We start from the raw sequence: 27,512 nt of genomic DNA on the forward strand, positions 1-27,512 counted from the left end.
CTGCATCATCTGCAACGGTGAAGTGTCTGCAGACAAATGGGAGGTTGATCAGCAGGCTGTCTGGTGCGATCAAAACAACCTTGAGCTGAACATGCTAAAAACTGTAGAGATGATAGTGGACTTCAGGAGAAATCCCCCCCGCTGATTAGACCTCTGCAAATGATCCAGAATGCAGCAGCATGTCTGGTCTTTAATGAACCAAAGAGAGCGCATGCTACATCACTCTTTGTCTCTCTCCACTGCCGGTTGATGCACGCATTAAATTCAAGGCTCTGATGCTGCATACAAAACAATCACTTGATCTGCTCCAGCATACCTAAAATAATTTCTGATAACTATCACATTTAGATGAACTGTCTATGACAGTATGCTCTGTGCATCTGGTTGAAACAAATATGAAGTAGCAGTAGCTTTTAGCTTAGTTTAACTACATTTTCTGAGTAGTTGAGAGCTTAGCTTGCAAACTGTTTTGAGTAACTTGCCCAACACTGTTCACTTCACCTGTGAGTGGGCTTAATGTTTTGGCTCATCAGTGTTTCACAAAAGAAAATTAAATGCATTTGCATTCTCCCTCATTATCAATTGATTTCTCCTTGTTTGAGGGCGGTCCGAAACTTATTTGAGAAGAAAATAAATAACACTGTTTTTCTAACACTCAGTGAACATCAGTTAACATTCCTGGTTTAATATATAAAACTGAGATGAAAACAGAGTTTTATTTTTACCAAATCTGACATTCTTAATTTTTTTGTAATAAGTGTGGTTGTTCTGGGTCAATAGAAAATATAGAAATATAGAAAGCCATTTCTACATGTCTCAAGTGTGTCTGAAATAAAAATGCATGATGATGCAGGACACAATATGAAATTAAGCCTTGATCTTATCATGCATTTTAGATTAGAGATTGAAATTGTCCACAAAGAAATGGACAATTGAACAAGCATTATTCTGGGCTGAAATGTGTTTATTACGCATTTCAAAATAACATCATTATAGGTTGTGTCAACTTGTTTTTCAGAGTAAAGTCCTTATCTCAATTTACTGCAAGAATACACACAGGCTGGTATGTGCTCTTCAAGAGAGAACTCTTACGAAAGGGTACGAAAGATCTAGAAGATTGCAAAAGTGTTATATAAATATCCAACATTGGACATTAAAAATCGAATATCAATAATTAGTCTGATGGTTCAGTCACTGTTGATTAACCTGATACAATTATTTACTTTTGACTAAATGTTGTCAATCCTAAACCACCAGAGCAATACTTGATTTATGCACTTCAAATGGGGATTGATTGATTGATTGATTGATTGATTGATTGATTGATTGGATGTTGAATTTAAAACTTACATTTTTGTCTGTTCATCACACAAAGTGATCATAAGGTTTCAGAATATATTGAAAACAGTATTTTCCAGAAACACAGAATACTACAGTATGCAAACCCAGTTTATCATCATGTCAACAAATTTGTACTGTTGCTAATACATTTAGTACTTTACAAATCAATCCTAGTCATCTACTGAGCACTGCTATTTATTAGTATTCCTAAGGAAAATTAATGTATTTGCATTCTCCCTCAGTTACAATTGATTTCTCCTTGTTATTAAAGAAAAAAATAAGCTGTTATTTATTCAAAACATTTTGTTTGTCAGATTGTTGATCATGTTTGAACGGGAGGGAATGTTCCTTCTAATCACTGTCATCTCAGCAGCAAGACTGACCTGATATTCTGGTTTGAAAGAGTATCTAAAGCCAGAGTTAAAGTCTTTCGCTTTCTTCATTTCATCTGTGTATCGGTATGTTTAGTCGGCATATACAGTTGTCCATCGTGTAGATTTGTTTGATTTATCTGCCAGGAATTAAAAGTGTTAGTTTGGAGAGCGTAGAAGCCAACATTCGGCAAGAAAATGGATCAAGGTAAAGTTCACTGACAATTTGTCAAGATATCAAATGTCACTTTCATTTGATTTATTTTCTATGTTTGTTAGACATGTTATACATGCACGGACTGCTGTAAAATAAATAGAAACTAAATCACTAGATGCTGTTGCAGAAAATCTTTCTTTGTTTTTAGGTAACAAGAATGAGTGTTTCTTTCTTAATATATTCTTGGTTTAAAAAAAATATATATATAACTGAGATGAAAAACTTACAACAGAGTTTATTTGTACCAACTGTTTTCTCTTCTCATTCTTCATCTTTTCAGAGATAAGAGTGGTTGTTCTGGGTCACCAGTCCTCTGAAAAAACATCAGTGATAAACAGTATTTTAGGTGAAGATGAGGCAGACAGATTTTTCGTGAAGTCTGTGAGGAGAGACGGTGACGTGAATGGACGGAAGATCGCTCTGATTAACACACCCTACTGGTGGAATATATTTGACCTGCGAGACTCACCAGAAGTGATCAAACAGGAACTGGTGTGCAGTGTCTTCCTGTGTCCACCAGGACCTCATGTTTTTCTGCTGGTCGTTGATCTCAGTTTGTCTTTTACTCAAGAACACAGAATCAGTATTGAGGAACATCTTGGTCTCTTTGGAGACAGAATCTGGTCACACGTCATAGTGCTCTTTACACGAACAGTTTCACTGAAAGATGAATCCATTGAGCAGCACATACAGAATCAAGGAGAAGATCTGCAGCAGATCATCCAGAGATGTGGACACAGATACCACATCTTTGATATTGAAAATAAAGGTAATGGAGTTGAAGAACTGCTCGTGAAGATTGATGGTGTTGTGACTGTAAACAATGGCAAACACTTTGAAACTGATGATGAAAAACTACTTGAGGTGAAGAAAAAGAGAGAAGAAATTCAAGAGAGAGCAAAAGCCAGACAAACAATGGTGCAGGAAAAAACAGAACAACTGACAGAAAAAGGTAAAAGTCAATTACAGTTATATTAGTGATGAATGAATAGCTTGGAATGATCAATCTTTATAATCATGACACATTTTCTCCAAAGGTGACGTGTTTCCACTCCGATCACTGAGACTTGTTCTGGTTGGTTGGATCCTTGCTGGGAAAAGTGTAGCAGGAAACACCATCTTGAATGATGACGTATTTAAAGCAGGAAAAATAAAATCATATGTAGAAGGTTCTGGTGATGTGAATGGAAGGAAGATAACGGTGATGGACACACCAGGCTGGTGGAAGTTTGTTTCAACCCAATTCAATCCAGAGTTTATCCAGACATCACTTCTAGAGAGTGTTTCAGAAAGTGGAAAATTTCCCCATGCAGTAATATTAGTGATTCCTGCTGACACTTCATTTAAGAAAGAACAAAAGAGAATCATTGAAGAAAATCTGTCTGTTCTCGGAGAGGAAGTCTGGAAACACACCATAGTTTTGTTCACATGGAGCGACAGATTTCCAGACATCTCAATCGAGGAGCACATTGAGAGTGAAGGAGACGCACTCCAGTGGCTGATTGAGAAATGTGGGAACAGATATCACGTCTTTGACAACACAGACAGGAAGAATCGAGATCAAGTCACACAGCTGCTCCAGAAGATTGATCAGATGGTGGCAGAAAACTGTCTGTTCAGTCTCGACACTCGCTGTGCTGCAGAAATGAATCTTCATGAGACTGACACACAACAAGATCTGGATTCAGAGGAGGAAATCAATCTGGACACTCAACATGTGATGAAATTAATAAATGAGGATTTGAAGAACAGGTTGAAGGGATTAAAAAATACAACAAAAGAAATATTGATGGATTTCACTGAAGATATTGATGTTGCAAGCCATATTAGCATGCCAGAACCTCCAGAATGTAAGCTATTAATCTTAAAATGAGTTTCAAGTTCTCAATCTTTTTCAGTTCCAGTAATATTGTGTTTTATTTACAGTTAAAGAGGATGAATCAAATAATCCTTCTGAAACACAGATCATCAAACATCAACAGGAGATCAGTAAGTGTAGTTTTACATTATATCTGAAGTTTCAAGAGTTGAATTTATGCATATAGTTCATTGAGTTTAATATTACATTACTCTTTCAGTTCAAGAGAAACTCCAGGATCAGATTAAAAGGGAAGGAAACAGATGGGAAGCCATTTTAATGGAGGGACTCTTCAATATTTTGCAGATTTCTAAAGAATCATGTGGTGAGTTATTGAACTGATACAGAAGAAATGGGATTTTCACTGCTTGAATTATAGAATTTATCTTTCGCCAAACTCACACTCACTTTATTCAATTCATAATATCTACAGATGAAAATGGGATCCAAAGATCAGATGAGGTGTGGAAGTGGCTTCAAAGATGTGAGGAATACAGAACATCTGCATATGGATCAATCTCTAATCTCAGTGATCCAACTGAAGATTCACAGAATAGAGAGACATCAGAAGATACAGAGACATTTTCACAAGCTTAACATCAAATCACATTATCAACAGTTCAATCAGATTGTGATTGATTTGAAAAAGTTTAGAACATCTAGAACATTTTGTATTTTCTGCTTTGATAAACTGTAAATCTGTAATTTTTGGTAATTTAAATAATTTTACTTCATGTTCATAATTCTGTTTTTCAAGCAATTTAAGTTTCTTGATGGAATGTTACTCAAATTGTTATATGATGACTACACGGTATATGAATCATATACTATACTACGCAATAGATATCTTATCATAACCGAATAAGTTTTGTTTTGAAATGTTACTGCAATGCGTTTTTAAGAGTAACAAATTATGTCACACTTAAATCTATTTAGTTGACACCAACTCATTTCATCGCGAATTCTGATCAGACTGATCTCACAGTGAAATCTGAAACAGTAGTTTGACTTTCCTTTAGATAAAATCAGTCTATGCTTACTGATATTGGAAAAACTGCCCCCAGTGGCCAAAGCTTTAAGTGTTGTTGGGGATATGGGCACATGGGAGATCCATTTTCTGTGTGAAATATCCACGGATGGGCACCAAAAGTGAGATGTGCAAGCTGTAATACAGTGAAGAGGAATGCATATTTTATAAACTTTACCCCCCACCCCAAACCTAAACCTAACCATTACTGGTGTAAAAATGTAATGTTAGAGGGAAAAATGAAACCTCTGAATTGTAGTGTTTTGTATAGAACTGCACAGATGAACTTATTTCATTAATCCATTTATTTTTCCAAACAATTCTTCTTACAGCTATTTAAAATGCGGCATCCTTCTTGTCAACTTGTGAATTGTAACTAACTAGGTGCTTCTCATTTCTTTAATTGTACATCCTCGTTCCCCTGCTCCTCCGTCCTTGAGACTGTGACCCAGAAACCGATCAAAGTCTGCCATCATGAAGGACGACTCAATACTGTAAATGCACCGCAGGGACCAAGGACGGAGGAAGCTTCCCGAGGACGCTTGAGGAAGGAAGCACCAGAGCATCCTATGCGGAAGACTTTTTGGCCGATGCACCTGATGCACACTTAAATTCTCCAATTTATTCAGATGTAATTAATGTTTCACCTTTGCGGTTTAAATAAACCATAATTGTCACACACTTTAACTGTGCATCTTGAATTATTTGGTTTTATTATGAAAATATAATTTAATCAAGTTTCAACAGCATAACAACAAGCGCTCTGAGGTAAGATCCACCATGCACAATTTAAATATATATTGTGTTGTCACGATACCAACATTTCAGTTGTTGGAACCAACACCAGTGAAACAAATAACTAATTTGTTAATTGGGTAAATTTAGTTTCAAGTTCTCAAGTAATTATTCAGGACCAGGAAACAGTCATTAATTATTTAAGAACAAAGAAACACATTTCTAACAGTTGTATCAAGTGTTCAAGTAAACATTCTTCCATTCTCGTGGATTACAGGTCTTCACTGTATGATTAAACTACATTCATATTTTATTTTAAAGCTACTAAATTTATTACTTTACACAAACACACACAAAAAAAAGTAGCCTGTCAGACAGTGTGCGGGGATCAAGATTCCGAAATGTATGATGGTGATAGCTGACTGGATGATTCAGTAATATTTATCAGATAAGCGCTACCTGATTGGTCGGAGAAACTATAGCCTAAATCTTTAATCGTAGCCATAAGTAATCAGTAGAGCTTTCCTCATAAATATGAATGAGTCTTCTGTCATCCTACATTTCAGAAATCCACCCTCGTGGGAATTACAACCATCTTCACCTTCAGATATTATTTCCAGATAAAACAAGAACTTAAACATTACCCTTAACCTTTAACGTTAAACATTAGCATTGGATCTACGAGTTCTGTTCCTTTGAATGTATTCATTTGACATTTTATAGTCCGCTAATTTCCTTGGTGGACCTCTGTTTTCTCTCTGTGGGTATGTCCTGACATCAGGAGATTGAGGCTTTAGAGCAGGTGATGGAGGAAGCATTACTGCTGAAACTTGGCCTGTGAGATTGACTTCCCCAATTGTGATCCAATAAATGTTTATTTCTCTTCAGTATGGAAGCGCAGTGTAGTTCTAGCGGGAAGACGAGCAGCTGTACATCATCACATCATTAGCTGGGTAATTCCTAGTCAATCGCATGTAAGCCATTGCTTTGTATGTCTGCACACAATCTATCACATTGCTGTTTCAGTGTGCTAACACGGCAACCTCCACCACCCCACCACCACCAGTTGAGCCCGTCCCGCACAGGGGTAGGCTCCTCGCCCCTGCCTCCTATCTCCGGCAGGACATGACGGTTCCGGGTACAACTCCCTCGGACCGCCAGATGGGGCCTACGCCAAAGAGAGAGACATTACATTCTGTTTTACATCTATCAAATAAATGGCATCTTAAACTTCACTCAAGTCTGCGTGTCTTCCTGATAGAAGTGTCATTTCTGTTGCTCTTGTTTATAAATTTTTTGTGGCTGGATCCTGAAACTCATGTTTTGTCTCTAGTGTCCGGATCCTGACACTTCTTTTGGTCTTGTTTGTAGTTTAATTGGATGGATCCTGAGGCTTTTTTCGCCAGCCCAGCCCCACATTGAGTTTATCGCACTGAATCGTTTTCATTTGGTTTGTTTTTTGAGCTAATAAAGCCCATACTTTGTACTCTGCATCTTAGTCCATTCTCCTTCACATATCTTCAAACAATGTGGCTTGTTGAACGATGCAGGGCTTTGAAGTGTGATGAATTTCTTGTTATCTGATAGTTCCCATGAGCTACAGTGATCATTGACCCATTCAAAGCTATCACTTTATATGGATGAGGCTGAAGTGCAGAAAAGAGCTTCCCACATCTCTTTAGTGACAGAACCGTGTCATCCAAGTGTTTCCAACAATGGCCTCCACCTTTAGTCTTGAGGCTTTAGTGTGACGCATCCTGTCTGCATACAGCTTCATCTTGTCCTTGGTATTTGCACGGAGCAAAGTGTCATCATGGCAGTGTTGTTTTGAAAATGGGCCAGCCAAATAAATCTTTAACAGGTGATATTCCTGTTGAGCAATGTGAGGTTGCCTGATAGTTGCGAAGAAAAGTGTACAGTACCTGTTTCCACGGTAAGTTATCCACATGGGCTGCTTGAATAACCTTCTCCAGTGTTCTCATAAACCGCTCAATCTCTGTATTCGCTTCTGGGATGATTTTTCTGTGTTTGAACCCCACTTATGTGGAGAAGTCAAAGAAATCATGTGTACTGAAAGGTGGGCCGTTATCTGTTTTGACATCCATGGGCACACCAAAAGATGAAAACACTGATGAAGTTTTGGGATAGTGCTTTTTGCTGGTGTGGACAGCACAATCTCAACCTCTGGACATCTTGAATATTCCTCAATTACAACCAAGGTAATCTCTTGAAGGGAATGCGCCACAGAAATCAACAACGACTTTTTCCCACGGATTGGATGGCATCTTAGACATTTGTATCTGCTCTACATTGCTAGTAGGCAAGAAAGCTTGACATGGAATGCAGGTTGACATTTTTTCACAGATCAATTGTTTTGCTTTCAATGTTAAAGAGAGATAGCTTTTGTCTGTAAGGATAATGGCACAACTATCTTTGTCACTCTTAACACCAGGGTTCGTACGGGTGCTGGAAATCCTTGAAAATGCTTGCATTTTAATGTAGTGTTTTCAAGGTTTGAAAAGTGCTTGGATTTTGGATAAAGTGCATGAAACTGCTTGAAATTGAAATTGCATTGCTTTCATAATAGTTCGCTATCTTACTGAATAGTTCACTTTTTAGATAAAATAAGCCTAATTGCTTTTGCATAAAACGAAATCAACTCCACACGAGTCTGTGCGTGAGGCTGTAGTGTGATCTGCCAGTCTTTTTTGATGTCGCCCTCTGTTGGAACAGAGTGCGAGATGACAACATGCCGGGAGGTTGCTGCTTCAATGAATGTTAACTTGAGAATGAAAAATATTAATTATGATTAAAACAAGGACGAAATCCTCGAGTAGTCTCCTGTAAAGTCTGCAAAAAGGATGTGCAGCTTTTCACCATGGGAGGGTCTGCGCTTTCGAGCCATGTGAAAGGTAAAATGTAGAGAATTTTCGATTAGGCCAATTAAGTTTATTTAAGCTAGCTGGCAAATTTGCATGCTAATGATAGTCGGGAGGCGGAGGGATGTAAAAAAGTTTGTTCAGTGCGTGCACTCACTGACTGAATTCTGCACCCTCGTGAATTCTCTCATCATAATCAACAAAGTGCAGATACGATGTAAACAAGAGATTCGTTTAGCAGTTTAGACCGTTAGATTCAGTGATTATAACGGGAGTTTATGCGAGAGTGCATAGTGAGCTCGCGCTACACTGAAGTCTTCCGTTTCAGTGATGGGGAACGTTCGTTACTTGTTTCCCGAACTGGGGAACTCTTTTTCCCGGACATGTCCTCTTTTTCGGACCTTAAAAAAGCATCGGCCAGGATTTCTAAATTCACGAAAATGTCCTGGATTCTGCTTTAGTTGCATTATCTGGTCTAATACGTCAATGTGCGCACGCTTATTTGCTAAGCTTAAACCCCTCTCGAGGGGTTTAAGCTGTAACTGTCTGTTACAACAGCAGGGGATGTGGTGTTACAGGGTTCTTACACCTTTTCCAAAGTCAAACTCAAGCACTTTTCAAGCATTTTCAAGGTGCATTTTCAATCTTTCCCACCACCTTACAACTGTGGTAAATGATATGTTTGCATACATATACGTACTTCATCACATTAAATCAGATGTTATTGCGCTTTAAAAAAAAATCATGATAGCATTTGTTATAGCATGATACAGAAGGGTGAAATATTAAAGGAAAACACATTTCATGGTTCAAAATGTATCACCTGTCTAAGTAGACTTGGCATCCTATATAACCTGGATGAGTCTTTATTAAACAATCACTCAAATAATCACTAGACAAATAAGTTCAGTTGCAATAAATTATTTCCTTTACTTTTGCAGCTCTTCAAAGGCCATTGGACTTTGAGATATTTTACTTAAAAGTTTTTACATGTTATTAATCATATTCATAATTAATAATTGGCTTACCGGTTGAGATGGGAATACTAGATATGATATAACTGCATAACTTGAAAACACCACCTTCATCACGTCGCGTATGCAAGAATAGCATTCGCTTCTGTGCCTGGAGCATTGTGGGTAAGTATCTGTGCAATTGTGATGCTCAAGCTCAAGGTCCTTTTTTATGACACATTTGACACTGTTAGTCAGGTTGAGCTTATTTGCTGAAAAAACATCATGCAACAATGTGAAAACAGGTCTCTAGTGTAGAAGCAAATGTGAGTGGAAATTACTGCGTGAATGTGGAAAATTATTTGGTGGCGCTAAATGTCTGACAGCTGTCATCAAAGCTTATGAACTTATACCATCAGAATCAACACTCCTTATGCATCTAACCTCAAATACAAATTACGTTTTAAACTGCGAAAAAACAAAAATCTAAACTAAATTCGTGGATGACTGACATGTGCGAGTCTGGTGAAACAGTCAAGTATTTTACTTGCTATCACTAAGCTATGCCACCTAGCAATGTGCCTGGCAAAAAAAAGATACTTGTGTGATGCACAACGCATGAGTAGATGCATTTTTTAACTGCAAAAGATTGAGTTATTTCATTACATATTTTTCTGACCTTTATGACACAACTATTTTGGTGTTTCTACTCTAGAGGGCACACAAAATTATTTTTGCCAGTGAGAAATACATGCACTGGGTTTGAATGTTATTTTAGACTGTGATGAAATTGAAAGGCATGTTCTTTCAAAACAGTGTTACTATGAATGCTAATTTTAATACAGTGAAAAAGACACTCTATTAGCATATATATATATATATATATATATATATATATATATATATATATATATTATGGTTTTGTATTATTGAGTAACAAATTAAGATACAATTTATTCAGAATAACCAAAATATTTGATGCCATGAGTTTTCCTTTATTTACTATTATTTAGAATTTTTTTGGAAAATGATGCAATGTGACAATTTGACCTGGTCAGAAAAAGTAGTCCGTTAATATACGAAGGTGAACTTTCACCTGTTGCTGAGCCTTTATGCTTCGCAGATCTAATGTGTGCTTCTAAATTACTTGCACCTTTATTAGCCACTGAAGTGCAGGTTTACATGTCATACATTCTGCTTCCCATGAATGCAAATATTCTGTACATTTTCGTAAACTTTCGTTTGGGCATTGTTTCCACTCAGCTTTAATTTGCTACTGTTGATGCCGAACACAACAACCCTTTGCTTGTTCCCGGAGAGATTGACAGGCAGGAATTTGGTCAATAGTTGCTGCAAGCCTCTTATAATTGACGGTGTGCTAGAAGGCGGGAAAGAGGGGTTTAAGCATAGCAAATCATTTTTAAGGTCCGAAAAAGAGGACATGTCCCTACATTTTACCTTTCACATGGCTCGAAAGCGCAGACCCTCCCATGGTGAAAAGCTGCACATATATACTCGAGGATTTGGTCCTCGTTTTAATCATAATTGATATTTTTCGTTCTCAACTTAACATTCATTGAAGCAGCAACCTCCCGGCATGTTGTCATCTCGCACTCTGTTCCAACAGAGGGCGCACATCAAAAAAGACTGGCAGATCACACTACAGCCTCACGTGCAGACTTGTGTGGAGTCAAGATGGCGCCGAGTATGGCTGCTGCGTTGCGAGCTCCGATACAACACTGCGGTTTATTGTTTGTGTTACGTTTGAGCAGGAAGGCAGACGAGGGGCGAGGATCTAATAGCAGGTTTGTTTATTAAATGGACAAGAAAACACAGAATAAAACAAAACACTGGGAACAACCAAAACATCCACGAGGGGATAACAAAATGTAAACATAAGAAACAAAAACACGGAGAACATACACAGGGAAACCGGCAAAACACGCATCCATAAACATTGACGATTGACAAGGGAATGGAGAACAAACAGGGTTTATATACACTGGAGACATGATGATGACAAACTACAATCAGGTGAGCACAATGACACAGGGCTGGCAGTGATGAGGGCCAGGGATTCTGGGAAGTGTAGTTTTGACAAAGACAAGTGAAACCAGGGCAGACAACAAGGGAATCGTGACATAACCCCCCCTCAAAGGAGCGGCTTCCAGACGCTCCTCAAAGACAAAAACAAAAAGGGAATACCCAAAAAAAACAAAAAGCGTCCAAGGAGTGGGGGGGAAGCAAACAGACAGACCAAGGGAGCACAAGGGGCAAACAGACAGACCCAGGGAGCACAAGGGGCAAACAGACAGACCAAGAGAGCACAAGGGGCAAACAGACAGACCAAGGGAGCACAAGGGGCAAACAGACAGTCCAAAGGGGCACAAGACAGGCAGTCCAGGGAGGCACGGGGGAAGACAGGCAGTCCAAGGAGGCACGGGGGGGGGGGGGCAGACAGGCAATCCAAGGAGGCACAGGGGGAAAGAAGGTGGTCCAAGGGGGCACAGGGGGCAGACAGGCAGTCCAAGGAGGTACAAGGGGCAGACAGGCAGTCCAAGGAGGCACGGGGGCAGACAGGCATTCCAAGGGAGTACAAGGGGCAGGCAGGAAGTCCAGGGGGGCACAGAGGGCAAGACAGGCGGTCCACGGGGGTATGTGATGGGGACCGGGTCAGGTGGTCTGGGGGGCGTCCACCGAGCAGGGACAGGTTTAGGAGGCCAGGGAGGTGGCCACAGGGCTAGGACCGGTTTGGTTGGCCTGGGAGTGGCCACTGGGGAAGCGGGTGGAGCTGTGTGATGCGGGGCCAAGGAGGACCTCTGAGGCGGAGCAATGGAAGACTTGCGTGGCGGCGCCGAAGGAAGCGTAGGCAGGGCAGCAGGAGACCCTGGGGGCGGAGCCGAGGGAAGCTCAGGAGGCAGAGCCGATGGAGGCTCAGGAGGCGGAGCTGAAGAAGGCTTCGGGGGCGGAGCTGAGGAAGGCTTCGGAGGTGGAGCCGGGAGAGGCGCGGGAGGCGAAGCCGTAGGAGACTTGGGAGGCGGCGCCGAAGGAGGCATGGGCAGGGCCATGGAAGGCTCAGGAGGCGGAGCCGAGGGAGGCGGAACCATGGAAAGCTCAGGAGGTGGCGCCGAGGAAGGCTCAGGAGGCAGCGCCGAGGGAGGTGGAACCATGGAAAGCTCTGGAGGCTCAGGAGGCGGAGCTGAGGGAGGTGGCGCCGTAGGAGGCTCTAGAAGCGAAGACCTGGAAGGCTCTGGAGGCGGAGCCGTAGGAGGCTCGAGAGGTGGAGCCCTGAGAGGCTCGGGAGGCGGAGCCCTGAGAGACTCGGGAGGCGGAGCCGTAGGAGGCTTGGGAGGCGGAGCCCTGGGAGGCTCGAGAGACGGAGGCTCGAGAGGCGGAGCCCTGGGAGGCTCGAGAGGCGGAGCCCTGGGAGGCTCGAGAGACTTGAGAGGCGGAGCCCTGGGAGGCTCGAGAGACTTGAGAGGCGGAGCCCTGGGAGGCTCGAGAGACTTGAGAGGCGGAGCCCTGGGGGGCTCGAGAGGCAGAGCCCTGGGAGGCTCGAGAGGCGGATCCCTAGGAGACTCAAGAGGCGGAGCCCTGGGAGGCTTGAGAGATTTGAGAGGCGGAGCCCTGGGAGGCTCGAGAGACTTGAGAGGCGGAGCCCTGGGAGGCTTGAGAGGCGGAGCCCTGGGAGGCTTGAGAGGTGGAGCCCTGGAAGGCTCGAGAGACTTGAGAGGCGGAGCCCTGGGAGGCTCGAGAGACTTGAGAGGTGGAGCCCTGGGAGGCTCGAGAGACTTGAGAGGCGGAGCCCTGGAAGGCTCGAGAGGCGGAGCCCTGGGAGGCTCGAGGGGCGCTGGCTCTTGGACGGTCATGGCTACTGGCGCTGGCTCACTGACGTCGGAGGCTACAGGCGCTGGCTCACTGACTTCGGAGGCTACAGGCGCTGGCTCACTGACTTCGGAGGCTACAGCCACTGGCTCACTGACTTCGGAGGCTACAGGCACTGGCTCACTGACGTCGGAGGCTACAGGCATTGGCTGGTTGGCTGTGGTTGGCGGAGGCTGGAGAGCAGAGGCCTTTCTTCTCCTCCTCCGGGCGGACGAAGTTGGCAGCACTGGCTCACTGACGATAGGGGCTGCAGGCGCTGGCTCGCTAATCACAGCAGGCGTGGGGGTTGATTCACTCACCGTGGCTGGCGCGGAAAGCCCAGAGGCGGGAGCCGGGATCAAGAGAGGTGGTTCCCTGACAGCGAATTCCTCCACGACGAGTCCCACATACTCTTGCCAGGTGTAGTCTCCGGTCTCCGGTAACTCCCACCATCGATGTCTGGGTATGCCGAACCGGTACGCCTTCTTCAGGGTATCATCATCCCAGCCGGTGTAACTGGCCACGCTGGCGAAGAAGTGGGTGAACTCCCGAACAGACAAGTCCGCCTCTGTCAGCTCTCTGAGGAACACTGTAGATCCATTTTGGGTCAATCGTTCTGTTACGTTTGAGCAGGAAGGCAGACGAGGGGCGAGGATCTAATAGCAGGTTCGTTTATTAAATGGACAAGAAAACACAGAATAAAACAAAACACTGGGAACAACCAAAACATCCACGAGGGGATAACAAAAATGTAAACATAAGAAACAAAAACTAAGGATGGCTGGTGCGAAACAGACGTTCCGAAGCTTTGCGAGATCCCGAAGCAAAGATGATTCGAAACACTGATCCGAAGCGTGATTCAAAACACCCACGTCACGTGACAACGGCTAAATGAAGCGTCTAAGTGTTTCATCAGGTGGAGTGCTCCGCCGAATCAGGGTTTCATTGATTGGTTGGTTCGGGAACAAATCACACAATCACACAGTATAAAAGTTTTGTCAACGCATTTTCATATCGTGGGTTTTTGTGAGAGGAGTTTGGTTTTGAGATAGTGGATTTTTGGTGATATAGTGACATTTATAGTGCGATTTGTTTAGTTATATTTAGGATTTAATTTACATTTACACATTGACTTAGAGACACACAGAGTACATATAGTGACACATGAATAGATGCATTGATAGAAATATATATATATATATATATATATATATATATATATAGATTAATAGATAGATACATATATTACAGATACATATAGATTATTAGATAGATAGGCTACATATAAAATAGATAGATAGATAGATAGATAGATAGATAGATAGAAAGAAAGAAAGAAAGAAAGAAAGAAAGAAAGAAAGAAATGGAGGCTCCACAGAAGAGATGCCGTACATCTGTGGTGTGGGAGCATTTCCATTTGGAAACCCCAAATAAACTGAGATGCGTGTATTGTGATCGGCAGCTCGCCTACTGCAACAATACATCATCCATGATGCGCCATTTGAGGAGCATTCATCCTGCCATTCTGCAGGGTGCAGAGGATGGTAGTGTTCCCCTGTACCAAGGCCTGCTACTGACACTGCTGGGCCATCTAAGCAAGGTATGCATTGTTTGAAATATAGGCTAATTATAAGTGAAATATAATAACTAAGTGTTGGGCCATTGTTTAGAAAGGCCATGGACTAAGACATGCCTAACATCCCAATCACAACTGCCAATCACTTTAAAAACAAATGTTGTCAATATAATATTATACTTTGTGAATATACATTTTATATGTCTACATATGAGTACCCAATCTACAGCCAAGACATCATTTTGTTTTTTTGTAATTGTTGTATTTCTATAATGCACTTTATCTTTCTCTGCACACTGAGCATAAATATTCATAACATAACTTTGTTTAGGAAGGTTTCCAAATGAACCAGTAGACTACTTTCACGGTAGGCTACTATTTTTCCAATATATTTGTCTGAAAGTATGTTTTATCTTCTCTTTTAAAAGGCAGACAGAGGGAATTGGATGAGGCTCTTCTGAACATGGTGGTGAAGGATCTGCAGCCCTTCACCATCGTGGAGGATGAGGGTTTCAGGGCCTTTGTGAACAAGCTTGATCCAAGCTATGTCCTCCCATCCCGGAAGGTGCTTAAAACAATGGTCAGCTGAAAGGTACAACACAACCAAGGAGAAGACAATGGAGGACCTACAAAGGCGGAGTTTGTTAGCCTTACGGCTGACATGTGGTCTTCCATTAATATGGATGGATATCTTGGTGTAACATGCCATTACATAACACCAGAGGCAACAATGGCAACTGTTTTACTGGGTGTAAGGAGGTTTTACCAAACCCACACAGCCCAGCATCTCATGGAGGCTAAAGCCTTGCTAATGGCTGAGTGGGGAATAACCTCCAAAGTTCACTGCATGGTGACTGACAATGCATCCAACATGATCCTAAGTGCCCAGCTACTCAACCTTCGCCATGTCCCATGTTTTGCTCATAATTTGAATTTGATAGTGAAAAGGCCCTGGATCAAACCCCAGTCATCAATGAAATTCGCCAGAAAGCCAGAAAGATAGTGGGGTTGTTCAGATCCAGCTGCAAAGCAAAGGACAAGCTTGTGGAGATGCAGAGCTTGATGGGCAGACCAAGTCTGAAAATGATACAGGAGGTTGAAACGAGATGGAACAGCACATTCGACATGCTACAACGCTTGTATGAGCAACGTGAGCCAGTGGCTGCTGCACTTGCCAATTTAAACAGTGATACTGCTCCCCTGACAAGTCTTGAGTATGACATTATTCAACAGTCATTGACACTTCTTCAACCATTCAAACTAGCAACAACAGAGATGTCAGAGGAACAGAGAGTGTCTGCTTCAAAGCTCATACCATTGTACAGGATGTTGCAGCACAAGCTTGCACAGAAAAAAGGAAATGCAACGCAGGAATCAACTGTACAATTAGGTAGGACACTATGACCATACGTGTAATTGGCCATAACTCTCATATTGTTGTCATTATTTTAATTAATATGGTTTTCTCTTGTGTTGGCTCATAGGCTCACATCTACAAGAAGGTCTGCACTCCAGATGTGGAGGGTACGAGACTTTTAGAGCCTTGGCACTGGCTACACTGCTGGACCCAAGGTTTAAAAATGTGGCTTTTGGAAATCCTGCCAAAGCCCTGGATGCTGAAAAGCACATCACACTGGAGTGTGCTTCACTGATGCGTTCAAACACAACTCCTGGTGAGTTTCAGTCTATGTTATCTTATGTAATGTGATTCATGAAATTTATACTTCATATGTGTTGTCAGTTTATGATTTGTTACTAATTGCCGTTTTCTTTTAATTCAGAACCACAAATGTCAACATCAGGCCCATCATCAACACCAGTTGAAACACAAGACAGTTTATGGGAACATTTTGACAATCGTATCCGTGAGACCCAGATGATACACAATCCTACAGCTGATGCCACAGTGGAAGTGAAAAAATACCTCAGCGATGCGTTTTTGCCCAGAACTCATGATCCTCTAACTTACTGGAAAGAGAGAGCAGTAATCTTTCCTCATTTGTATGTCCTATCTAAAAAATATCTTTGTATGCCAGCAACAAGTGTCCCTTGTGAGAGAATTTTTTCAAAGGCTGGAGAAATTATCTGTAAAAAAGAAGTAGGCTGAGTCCTTCAACAGCAGAGAAATTAATATTTTTGAATAAAAATCTATAAGAAAGGGAGACATTGTGGCTTGATTTATTTTTATTAATATTCATTTTTCATGACCAAAATCACATTATGCAATGTGAAGAGACTACAGGTTACAAGCTTCATATATTACAAAAATACAATAAAAAAAAAAAAAAACAACACATTTTTTTATTAGCTCTTTGTAAAGGTTGTTTCAGATCAACACCTGCAAGTGACCACTAGGTGTCACCGTGGAGACGGGTTTCGGATTGATTCGAAGCCTCGAAACAAAATGGCACATTTGCTTCGACTGTTTCATTGCTTCACGAAGCCTCGATCTGCCCATCTCTAACAAAAACACGGAGAACATACACAGGGAAACCGGCAAAACACGCATCCATAAACATTGACGATTGACAAGGGAATGGAGAACAAACAGGATTTATATACACTGGGGACATGATGATGACAAACTACAATCAGGTGAGCACAATGACACAGGGCTGGCAGTGATGAGGGCCAGGGATTCTGGGAAGTGTAGTTTTGACAAAGACAAGTGAAACCAGGGCAGACAACAAGGGAATCGTGACAGTTTGTTTTGTTTACAGTTCTTGTTTTTTTTTGTCTTGGATGTTGTCTGCCTTATTGTTTATGACAGACAAACGCTTTTGGACATTGGATCTACAAATACACATTGAAAACTGGACTTCCAATTCCTCAACGCCGGCCCGCTGTTTACAAACACGCCAGCGGAGCCCTTTGTCTGGGCTGCTCGGCCGCGGAAACGCAGAAGGAAAAGGGGAAAAAGAGCCGGCATTCTCATCAGAGTAAGACGTTGTGCAAATCGACCCCCGCTACCCAGTATACTACTGACAAATGTTCAGTCTCTGGACAACAAGCTCTGCGAGCTGAGAGCGCGGATCTCTTTCCAACGAGAGACGAGAGATTGCTGTGTTGTCTGCCTTACAGAAACATGACTGGCTGCGGAGATTCCAGACCTGGCCATCGAAATCACGGGCTTTTCCGTGCACCGAGCGGACAGAGCGAAAGACCTCTCAGGTAAAAGCAGAGGTGGTGGTGTATGTTTTATGATCAACAAATCATGGTGTGATCAGAGGAACGTACATTTAATCAAGTCTTTCTGCTCTCCTGATCTGGAATATCTCATGCTTCTGTGTCGACCATTCTGGCTACCGAGGGAATTCACAGCGGTCATCATTACAGCTGTGTACATCCCCCCACAAGCCGACATAGACCGGGCACTCAGGGAAGTGTATGGGAGCATAAGTGAGCAGGAAACCGCGCACCCTGAGGCTGCGTTCATTGTTGCCTGGGACTTCAACAAAGCAAATTTTAAAACAATAGCACCAAAATACCACCAACACATAAACTTCAACACACGAGGGGACCGGGTTTTAGATCATTGTTACTCTCCTTTCCTGTATGGCTACAAATCCCTCCCCCACCCCCCATTTGGCAAATCGGACCACACTTCCGTTCTCCTACTGCCCACTTACAGGCAGAAACTGAAACGGGAAGCACCCACCCTCAGAACGATCCAGTGCTGGTCGGACCAATCAGACTCTGCGCTACAAGACTGTTTTAATCACGCGGACTGGGAGATGTTCCGGTCCGCCTCTGATGACGACATCGAGGTTTACGCTGACAGCGTAACGTGTTTCATCAGGAAGTGCGTAGAGGATGTTGTTCCGACCAAAAATATACAGATATACCCCAACCAGAAACCATGGGTTAACGGCGATGTTCATGCGGCACTCAATGTGCGGACCTCCGCTTTTAATTCTTCTAACACGGAGGAGCGTAAACAAGCCAGTTATGCCCTCCGTAACACTATCAGTGAAGCCAAACGCCAGTTCAGGCACAAACTTGAAGGTCAGTTCAACACCACTGACTCTAGAAGTATGTGGCAGGGAATTAACATCATCACGGACTACAAACAGAACAAAGACTCCGCCGTGAACATCGCTGCATCTCTCCCGGATGAGCTTAATACATTTTCTGCTCGTTTCGAGGACAATAACACTGCCCTCGCGGAGAGAGAGCACTCGCGGCTGACGCTTCAGAGGTTGGTTCACTCTCCGTCTCCGTTGTGGATGTAACCCGATCCTTCCGACGGGTGAACATCCGTAAAGCTGTGGGTCCAGACGGCATTCCGGGCCGCGTCATCAGAGCGTGCGCGAATCAACTGGCTGGTGTTTTTACGGACATTTTCAATCTGTCCCTCTCCCTGTCTGTAGTCCCCACATGCTTCAAAACATCAACCATTGTGCCTGTACCGAAGCAAGCCAGAATCACTTGCTTAAATGACTGGCGTCCTGTTGCTCTGACTCCCATCATCAGCAAATGCTTTGAGAGGTTAATCAGAGATTACATCTGCTCTGTTCTGCCCCCCTCTTTGGACCCATTGCAGTTTGTCTACTGCAACAACCGCTCCACTGATGATGCCATTGCATCTACACTACACACTGCTCTCTCCCATCTGGAAAAAAGGAACACATATGTGAGAATGCTGTTTGTAGACTACAGCTCAGCATTCAACACCATAGTGCCCTCCAAGCTTGATGAGAAACTCTCTGGGCTCTGGGCTTAAACAGCTTGCTGTGCAGCTGGATCCTGGACTTCCTGTCAGGCAGACGTCAGGTGGTTAGAATGGGCAGCAACATCTCCTCATCACTGACCCTCAACACTGGAGCCCTGCAGGGCTGTGTTCTCAGCCCACTCCTGTATTCCCTGTACACACATGACTGTGTGGCGACACATAGCTCCAATGCCATCATTAAGTTTGCTGACGATACGATGGTGGTAGGTCTGATCAGTGACAATGATGAAAGAGCCTACAGAGAGGAGGTGCACACTCTGACACGCTGGTGTCAGGAGCAAAACCTCTCCCTCAACATCAGTAAAACCAAGGAGCTTGTTGTGGACTTCAGGAAGAAAGACGGAGAACACAGCCCCATCACCATTAATGGAGCATCGGTAGAGAGAGTCAGCAGTTTCAAGTTCCTCGGTGTCCACATTACTGAGGAACTCACATGGTCCGTCCACACGGAGGCCATTGTGAAGAAGGCTCACCAGCGCCTCTTCTTCCTGAGATGGCTGAGGAAGTTTGGAATGAACCAACACATCCTCTCACGGTTCTACACCAGTACTGTAGAGAGCATCCTGACTGGCTGCATCACCGCCTGGTATGGCAATAGCACCTGCCACAACTGCAAAGCCCTGCAAAGGGTGGTGCGAACTGCCAGAAACATCATCGGAGGTGAGCTTCCCTCCCTCCAGGACATATATACAAGGCGGTGTGTGAAAAAAGCTCGGAGGATCATCAGAGACTCCAGCCACCCGAGTCATGGTCTGTTCTCACTGCTACCATCAGACAGGCAGTATCGCAGCATCAGGACCCGCACCAGCCGACTACAAGTCATACTGTTGAACAATTGCTCTATCAGGATCAATAATTAGCACTGCACTTTATTCATCTACAATCTCACACTGGACTGTCAACATATTCTCCTCAATACTTATATATATGTCATATCCTCTTTACTTATTGTATATTGTGTATTCTATATTGTGTGTATTGTCTACTGTACATTGTATATAATTATCGTGTTGTGTAAGTATGTGTACATTTGATATGTAAATTGTGTCGTGTAAGTATGTTGTTTACTGTAATTGGTATATGTCTCGTCACTGTCATGACTGCTATGTTGCTCGGACCTGCACACAAGAATTTCACCTACTGTTGCACTTGTGTACATGGTAGTGTGACAATAAAGTGATTTGATTTCATTGAGTTGATTTCGTTTTATGCAAAAGCAATTAGGCTTATTTTATCTAAAAATTTAACTATTCAGTAAGATAGCGAATTATTATGAAAACAATGTAATTTCAATTTCAAGCAGTTTCATGCACTTTATCCAAAATCCAAGCACTTTTCAAACCTTGAAAACACTACATTAAAATGCAAGCATTTTCAAGGATTTCCAGCACCCGTACGAATCCTGGTGTTAAGAGTGACAAAGATAGTTGTGCCATTATCTCTCTTTCACATTGAAAGCAAAACAGTTGATCTGTGAAAAAATGTCAACCTGCATTCCATGTCAAGCTTTCTTGTCTACTAGCAATGTAGAGCAGATACAAATGTCTAAGTTGCCATCCAATCCGTGGGAAAAAGTCGTTGTTGATTTCTGTGGTGCATTCCCTTCAAGAGATTACCTTGGTTATAATTGAGGAATATTCAATAGAATAGAATCACCAATAACAAGGAGACTCCTCCCCCAGTTAATCTAGCTCTAATCTAAAATGCATGATAAGCTCAAGGCCTAATTTTCATATTGTGTCCTGTATCATCCTGCTTTGTTATTTCAGACACACTTGAGATATGTAAAAATGGTTTATTACTTTCTATATTACTTACGGCTTACGTTCTTGTCGTATGTCACAGCTCGCCCGCCATCTCCTCCTCTGGAGTCAACTGAGATCGCTGTGGGCCACTTACATCCCAGGCAACCTCAACGCCACAGCAGACATGCTGTCATGGCAGGTGGCGCTCAGGGGAGAGTGGAGACTCCACCCCCAGTTGATTCAGCTGCCCTTCGGGGCAGGATGTGGTCTCCGCTGGGTCTTTTCTCACTGACAGAATAGGAAAGGAAAAGAAAACCTTCCCCGGTACATATAATGAGCGTTAAATTGCCCCAGCCGAATAACTAATACTCTGTGGAGAGAAAATATATAGAGAAAAGGCCGCGGCTAGCTCAGCCTGCTCCCATACTAGATACCCCCCACACCCCGTTCAATTGTCCATTTCTTCTTTATTTCACACGTCTCTAAACTAATACGCATGATAAGCTCAAGGACTAATATTCATATTGTGTCCTGTATCATCATGCTTTTTAATTTCAGACACACTTGAGATATGTAGAAATGGTTTATTGCTTTCTATATTAATTCTATATTCAGTGACAGATGTGCATTTATAATCATTTTACAACAGCATCTAATGTTGCTCGTACAGACAGAATTTTGAGTCAGAACTCTTTTATTAAATGAGATTTTGTGCACTGTTGATAATTTTAACATTTCATGATTATCATCATAATTTGTTATCCTTAAAGATGCACTGAATTTACATTTCTAAACATATTCTGTAATTGTAAGATATTGATTTATAAGGTAAATGATTAAAAATATATAGTCATTCTATGGGCCTATAAAGTTAGAGTAAACATTTCTTAAGAACACATTTCTAAAATGTAGCAATTTAACATTTCATTCATGAATGTATAGGATAATGAATATGAAGTAAAATAATTTTACACGTGTATAATTCTTTCAAGGAGAAAATATTTGTACTTTTTACAGGCACTGATCACAATGTGACTGAACTGTTGATAATGTGATTTGATGTTAAGCTTGTGAAAATGTCTCTGTATCTTCTGATGTCTCTCTATTCTGTGAATCTTCAGTTGGATCACTGAGATTAGAGATTGATCCATATGCAGATTCCTCACATCTTTGAAGCCACTTCCACACCTCATCTGATCTTTGGATCCCATTTTCATCTGTAGATATTATGAATTGAATAAAGTGAGTGTGAGTTTGGCGAAAGATAAATTCTATAATTCAAGCAGTGAGAATCCCATTTCTTCTGTATCAGTTCAATAACTCACCACATGATTCTTTAGAAATCTGCAAAATATTGAAGAGTCCCTCCATTAAAATGGCTTCCCATCTGTTTCCTTCCCTTTTAATCTGATCCTGGAGTTTCTCTTGAACTGAAAGTGTAATGTAATATTAAACTCAATGAACTATATGCATAAATTCAACTCTTGAAACTTCAGATATAATGTAAAACTACACTTACTGATCTCCTGTTGATGTTTGATGATCTGTGTTTCAGAAGGATTATTTGATTCATCCTCTTTAACTGTAAATAAAACACAATATTACTGGAACTGAAAAAGACTGAGAACTTGAAACTCATTTTAATATTAATAACTCACAATCTAGAGGGTCTGACATGCTTCTCTGGCTTGCAAGGTCATTATCTTCAGTGAAATCCATCAATATTTCTTTTGACTTATTTTTTATTCCCTTCAACCTGTTTTTCAAATCCTCATTTATTAATTTCATCACATATTGTGTGTCAAGATTGATTTCCTCCTCTGAATCCAGATCTTGTTGTGTGTCAGTCTCATGAAGATTCATTTCTGCAGCACAGCGAGTGTCGAGACTGAACACACAGTTTTCTGCCACCATCTGATCAATCTTCTGGAGCAGCTGTGTGACTTGATCTCGATTCTTCCTGTTTGTGTTGTCAAAGACGTGATATCTGTTCCCACATTTCTCAATCAGCCACTGGAGTGCGTCTCCTTCACTCTCAATGTGCTCCTCGATTGAGATGTCTGGAAATCTGTCGCCCCATGTGAACAAAACTATGGTGTGTCTCCAGACTTCCTCTCCGAGAACAGACAGATTTTCTTCAATGATTCTCTTTTGTTCTTTCTTAAATGAAGTGTCTCCAGGAATCACTAATATTACTGCATGGGGAAATTTTCCACTTTCTGAAACACTCTCTAGAAGTGATGTCTGGATAAACTCTGGATTGAATTGGGTTGAAACATACTTCCACCAGCTTGGTGTGTCCATCACCGTTATCTTCCTTCCATTCACATCACCAGAACCTTCTACATATGATTTTATTTTTCCTGCTTTAAATACATCATCATTCAAGATGGTGTTTCCTGCTAAACTTTTCCCAGCAATGATCCAACCAACCAGAACAACTCTCAGTGATCGGAGTGGAAACACGTCACCTTCGGAGAAAATGTGTCATGATTATAAAGATTGATCATTCCAAACTATTCATTCATCACTAATATAACTGTAATTGACTTTTACCTTTTTCTGTCAGCTGTTCTGTTTTTTCCTGCACCATTGTTTGTCTGGCTTTTGCTCTCTCTTGAATTTCTTCTCTCTTTTTCTTCACCTCAAGTAGTTTTTCATCATCACTTTCAAAGTGTTTGCCATTGTTTACAGTCACAACACCATCAATCTTCACAAGCAGTTCTTCAACTCCATTACCTTTATTGTCAATATCAAAGATGTGGTATCTGTGTCCACATCTCTGGATGATCTGCTGCAGATCTTCTCCTTGATTCTGTATGTGCTGCTCAATGGATTCATCTTTCAGTGAAACTGTTCGTGTAAAGAGCACTATGACGTGTGACCAGATTCTGTCTCCAAAGAGACCAAGATGTTCCTCAATACTGATTCTGTGTTCTTGAGTAAAAGGCAAACTGAGATCAACGACCAGCAGAAAAGCATGAGGTCCTGGTGGACACAGGAAGACACTGCACACCAGTTCCTGTTTGACCACTTCTCGTGAGTCTTGTATGCCAAATATATTCCACCAGTAGGGTGTGTTAATCAGAGCGATCTTCCGTCCATTCACGTCACCGTCTCTCCTCACAGACTTCACAAAACTTTTCTTAGACTCAACTTCACCTAAAATACAGTTGATCACTGATGTTTTTTGAGAGGACTGGTGACCCAGAACAACCACTCTTAGCTCTGAAAAAATTAAGAATGAGAAGAGAAAACAGTTGGTATAAATAAACTCTGTTGTAAGTTTTTCATCTCAGTTATATATATATATTTTAAACCAAGAATATATTAAGAAAGAAACACTCATTCTTGTTACCAAAAAACAAAGAAAGATTTTCTGCAACAGCATCTAGTGATTTAGTTTCTATTTATTTTACAGCAGTCCGTGCATGTATAACATGTCTAACAAACATAGAAAATAAATCAAATGAAAGTGACATTTGATATCTTGACAAATTGTCATTGAACTTTACCTTGATCCATTTTCTTGCCGAATGTTGGCTTCTACACTCTCCAAACTAACACTTTTAATTCCTGGCAGATAAATCAAACAAATCTACACGATGGACAACTGTATATGCAGACTAAACATACCGATACACAGATGAAATGAAGAAAGCGAAAGACTTTAACTCTGGCTTTAGATACTCTTTCAAACCAGAATATCAGGTCAGTCTTGCTGCTGAGATGACAGTGATTAGAAGGAACATTCCCTCCCGTTCAAACATGATCAACAATCTGACAAACAAAATGTTTTGAATAAATAACAGCTTATTTTTTTCTTTAATAACAAGGAGAAATCAATTGTAACTGAGGGAGAATGCAAATACATTAATTTTCCTTAGGAATACTAATAAATAGCAGTGCTCAGTAGATGACTAGGATTGATTTGTAAAGTACTAAATGTATTAGCAACAGTACAAATTTGTTGACATGATGATAAACTGGGTTTGCATACTGTAGTATTCTGTGTTTCTGGAAAATACTGTTTTCAATATATTCTGAAACCTTATGATCACTTTGTGTGATGAACAGACAAAAATGTAAGTTTTAAATTCAACATCCAATCAATCAATCAATCAATCAATCAATCAATCAATCAATCAATCAATCAATCAATCAATCCCCATTTGAAGTGCATAAATCAAGTATTGCACTGGTGGTTTAGGATTGACAACATTTAGTCAAAAATAAATAATTGTATCAGGTTAATCAACAGTGACTGAACCATCAGACTAATTATTGATATTAGATTTTTAATGTTCAATGTTGGATATTCATATAACACTTTTGCAATCTTCTAGATCTTTCGTACCCTTTCGTAAGAGTTCTCTCTTGAAGAGCACATACCAGTCTGTGTGTATTCATGCAGAAAATTGAGATAAGGACATTACTCTGAAAAACAAGTTGACAACCGATAATGATGTTATTTTGAAATGCGTAATAAACACATTTCAGCCCAGAATAATGCTTCTTCAATTGTCCATTTCTTTTTTATTTCACATCTCTAATCTAAAATGAATTATAAGATCAAGGCCTTATTTTCATATTGTGTCCTGCATCATCATGCATTTTTATTTCAGACACACTTGAGACATGTAGAAATGGCTTTCTATATTTCTATATTTTCTATTGACCCAGAACAACCACACTTATTACAAAAAAAATAAGAATGTCAGATTTGGAAAAAAGAAAACTCTGTTTTCATCTCAGTTTTATATATTAAACCAGGAATGTTAACTGATGTTCACTGAGTGTTAGAAAAACAGTGTTATTTATTTTCTTCTCAAATAAGTTTCGGAAACCGCCCTCAAACAAGGAGAAATCAATTGTTAATGAGGGAGAATGCAAATGCATTTAATTTTCTTTTGTGAAACACTGATGAGCCAAAACATTAAGCCCACTCACAGGTGAAGTGAACGGTGTTGGGCAAGTTACTCAAAACAGTTTGCAAGCTAAGCTCTCAACTACTTAGAAAATTTAGTTAAACTGATTAATGCTGTCTAATTATTTTGGCTGATATGTGCTTGTTTATAACCTTTTATTTGAACCTTTTATTTGAAAGATAAAATGTAACACAAATAATTACTTAAGATAGACAAAATTTCTCAACAAATACATTTATTGAACACTTGACCAATCTGCACTTGTACACTTAAATTAAAAATGTATAATGTAAAAACATATTGTATAAATAATGTATAACAAATATATTAAATAAACAAAGCAGGTGTTACGAACTGCTCCGAGACACAAAGGTTGAGATCCAAATGCAGCTTTAATTAAGGGGCAATCCAGACAGGTAATCCAATATTCAGACTCAAGCCCCTTGAGTGAATATTCAATAATCCAAAAGCAAAGCCACCTTCCAGGATAGAGCGGTGGCGTCTCTGGTATTCAGGTATTCATCTGATTTAATGTGATGAAGTATATATATGTATGCAAACATATAATTTAACACAGTTGTAAGGTGGTGGAAAAGTTTGAAAATGCACCTTGAAAATGCTTGAAAAGTGCTTGAGTTTGACTTTGGAAAAGGTGTAAGAACCCTGTAACACCACATCCCCTGCTGTTGTAACAGACAGTTACAGTTTGTATATCCTGTATGGTCATCAGCAAGGTTGTTTGCCTAGTCCTGAACTGTGAAATTGTATGACTACCAGAGACTCCACCTCTATCCGGGAAGGTGGCTTTGCTTTTGTATTATTGAATATTCACTCAAGGGGCTTGTGGTCAGTAACCAGGGTAAACTGCACCACATAGAGATACATTTGGAAATGTTCACACCCCCAGACAATAGCCAAAGCCTCCTGTTCAGTTTGAGTGTGTAGTGATAATCGCACTGGGCATTTAGAATGAACAGGGCCTCACACAAGACACCAAAGTATGTGATGATTTTCGATCACACATCATTTAAGGTGTGCATGGCCCTGTCCCAAATGGCACACTTGATGTGGACTTGCAGTCTTGTGGCCTTCATTTGCATGTTCCCATGAAGTCCATGAGAATGTAGGGTGTCCCATTTCAAATATCGGTGCTCTGAGGGGTGCTCCCAAGTGTCCCATTTGCACCCTCAATGCACCCTTCGGCTGAGCCCGCATCAGTGTGAGCACCGCAGTGGACTATTACCCAACAGTCACCACTACTGATCCTCTCAATGAATCACAGCAGA

General features: G+C 41.2%; 3 protein-coding genes across 3 annotated transcripts; 2 read left to right on the forward strand and 1 right to left on the reverse strand.

Moving 5' to 3' along the window:
• The first annotated feature begins 1,773 nt into the window (after positions 1 to 1,773).
• LOC127626113 (GTPase IMAP family member 8-like) lies at positions 1,774 to 5,067 on the forward strand. Its single transcript, XM_052101679.1, has 6 exons — positions 1,774 to 1,920; positions 2,210 to 2,881; positions 2,967 to 3,779; positions 3,856 to 3,918; positions 4,008 to 4,112; positions 4,221 to 5,067. Exons 1-6 carry the CDS (start codon positions 1,911 to 1,913, stop codon positions 4,382 to 4,384), a joined length of 1,827 nt encoding a protein of 608 aa, XP_051957639.1. The 5' UTR covers positions 1,774 to 1,910; the 3' UTR covers positions 4,385 to 5,067.
• Positions 5,068 to 15,770: 10,703 nt separating this feature from the next.
• LOC127625986 (zinc finger BED domain-containing protein 4-like) lies at positions 15,771 to 22,077 on the forward strand. Its single transcript, XM_052101487.1, has 4 exons — positions 15,771 to 16,211; positions 16,306 to 16,494; positions 16,603 to 16,826; positions 22,069 to 22,077. The coding sequence occupies exons 1-4, from the start codon at positions 15,872 to 15,874 to the stop codon at positions 22,075 to 22,077; spliced, it is 762 nt and encodes a 253-aa protein (XP_051957447.1). The 5' UTR covers positions 15,771 to 15,871.
• LOC127626115 (GTPase IMAP family member 8-like) lies at positions 21,878 to 24,950 on the reverse strand. The gene is made up of 6 exons (XM_052101680.1): positions 24,814 to 24,950; positions 23,855 to 24,526; positions 22,957 to 23,769; positions 22,818 to 22,880; positions 22,624 to 22,728; positions 21,878 to 22,515 (listed from the first exon to the last, which is right to left on the reverse strand). Exons 1-6 carry the CDS (start codon positions 24,821 to 24,823, stop codon positions 22,361 to 22,363), a joined length of 1,818 nt encoding a protein of 605 aa, XP_051957640.1. The 5' UTR covers positions 24,824 to 24,950; the 3' UTR covers positions 21,878 to 22,360.
• Between the last annotated feature and the right edge of the window lie 2,562 nt (positions 24,951 to 27,512).

Source organism: Xyrauchen texanus, chromosome 32 (genome assembly GCF_025860055.1).
Source record: "Xyrauchen texanus isolate HMW12.3.18 chromosome 32, RBS_HiC_50CHRs, whole genome shotgun sequence".
NCBI classification, from domain to species: domain Eukaryota; kingdom Metazoa; phylum Chordata; class Actinopteri; order Cypriniformes; family Catostomidae; genus Xyrauchen; species Xyrauchen texanus.

Bases quoted from the DNA above. Each gene is read 5' to 3' on its own strand.
- LOC127626113 (XM_052101679.1), top strand. The intron at 3,780-3,855 runs GTAAGCTATTAA...TTTTATTTACAG, and splicing joins CATGCCAGAACCTCCAGAAT to TTAAAGAGGATGAATCAAAT. The intron at 4,113-4,220 runs GTGAGTTATTGA...TAATATCTACAG, and splicing joins GATTTCTAAAGAATCATGTG to ATGAAAATGGGATCCAAAGA.
- LOC127625986 (XM_052101487.1), top strand. From the start codon at position 15,872: ATGCAGAGCTTGATGGGCAGACCAAGTCTGAAAATGATACAGGAGGTT. The intron at 16,212-16,305 runs GTAGGACACTAT...GTTGGCTCATAG, and splicing joins GGAATCAACTGTACAATTAG to GCTCACATCTACAAGAAGGT. The intron at 16,495-16,602 runs GTGAGTTTCAGT...CTTTTAATTCAG, and splicing joins GCGTTCAAACACAACTCCTG to AACCACAAATGTCAACATCA.
- LOC127626115 (XM_052101680.1), bottom strand. The intron at 23,770-23,854 runs GTAAAAGTCAAT...TTTTCTCCGAAG, and splicing joins AGAACAGCTGACAGAAAAAG to GTGACGTGTTTCCACTCCGA. The intron at 22,516-22,623 runs GTGAGTTATTGA...TAATATCTACAG, and splicing joins GATTTCTAAAGAATCATGTG to ATGAAAATGGGATCCAAAGA.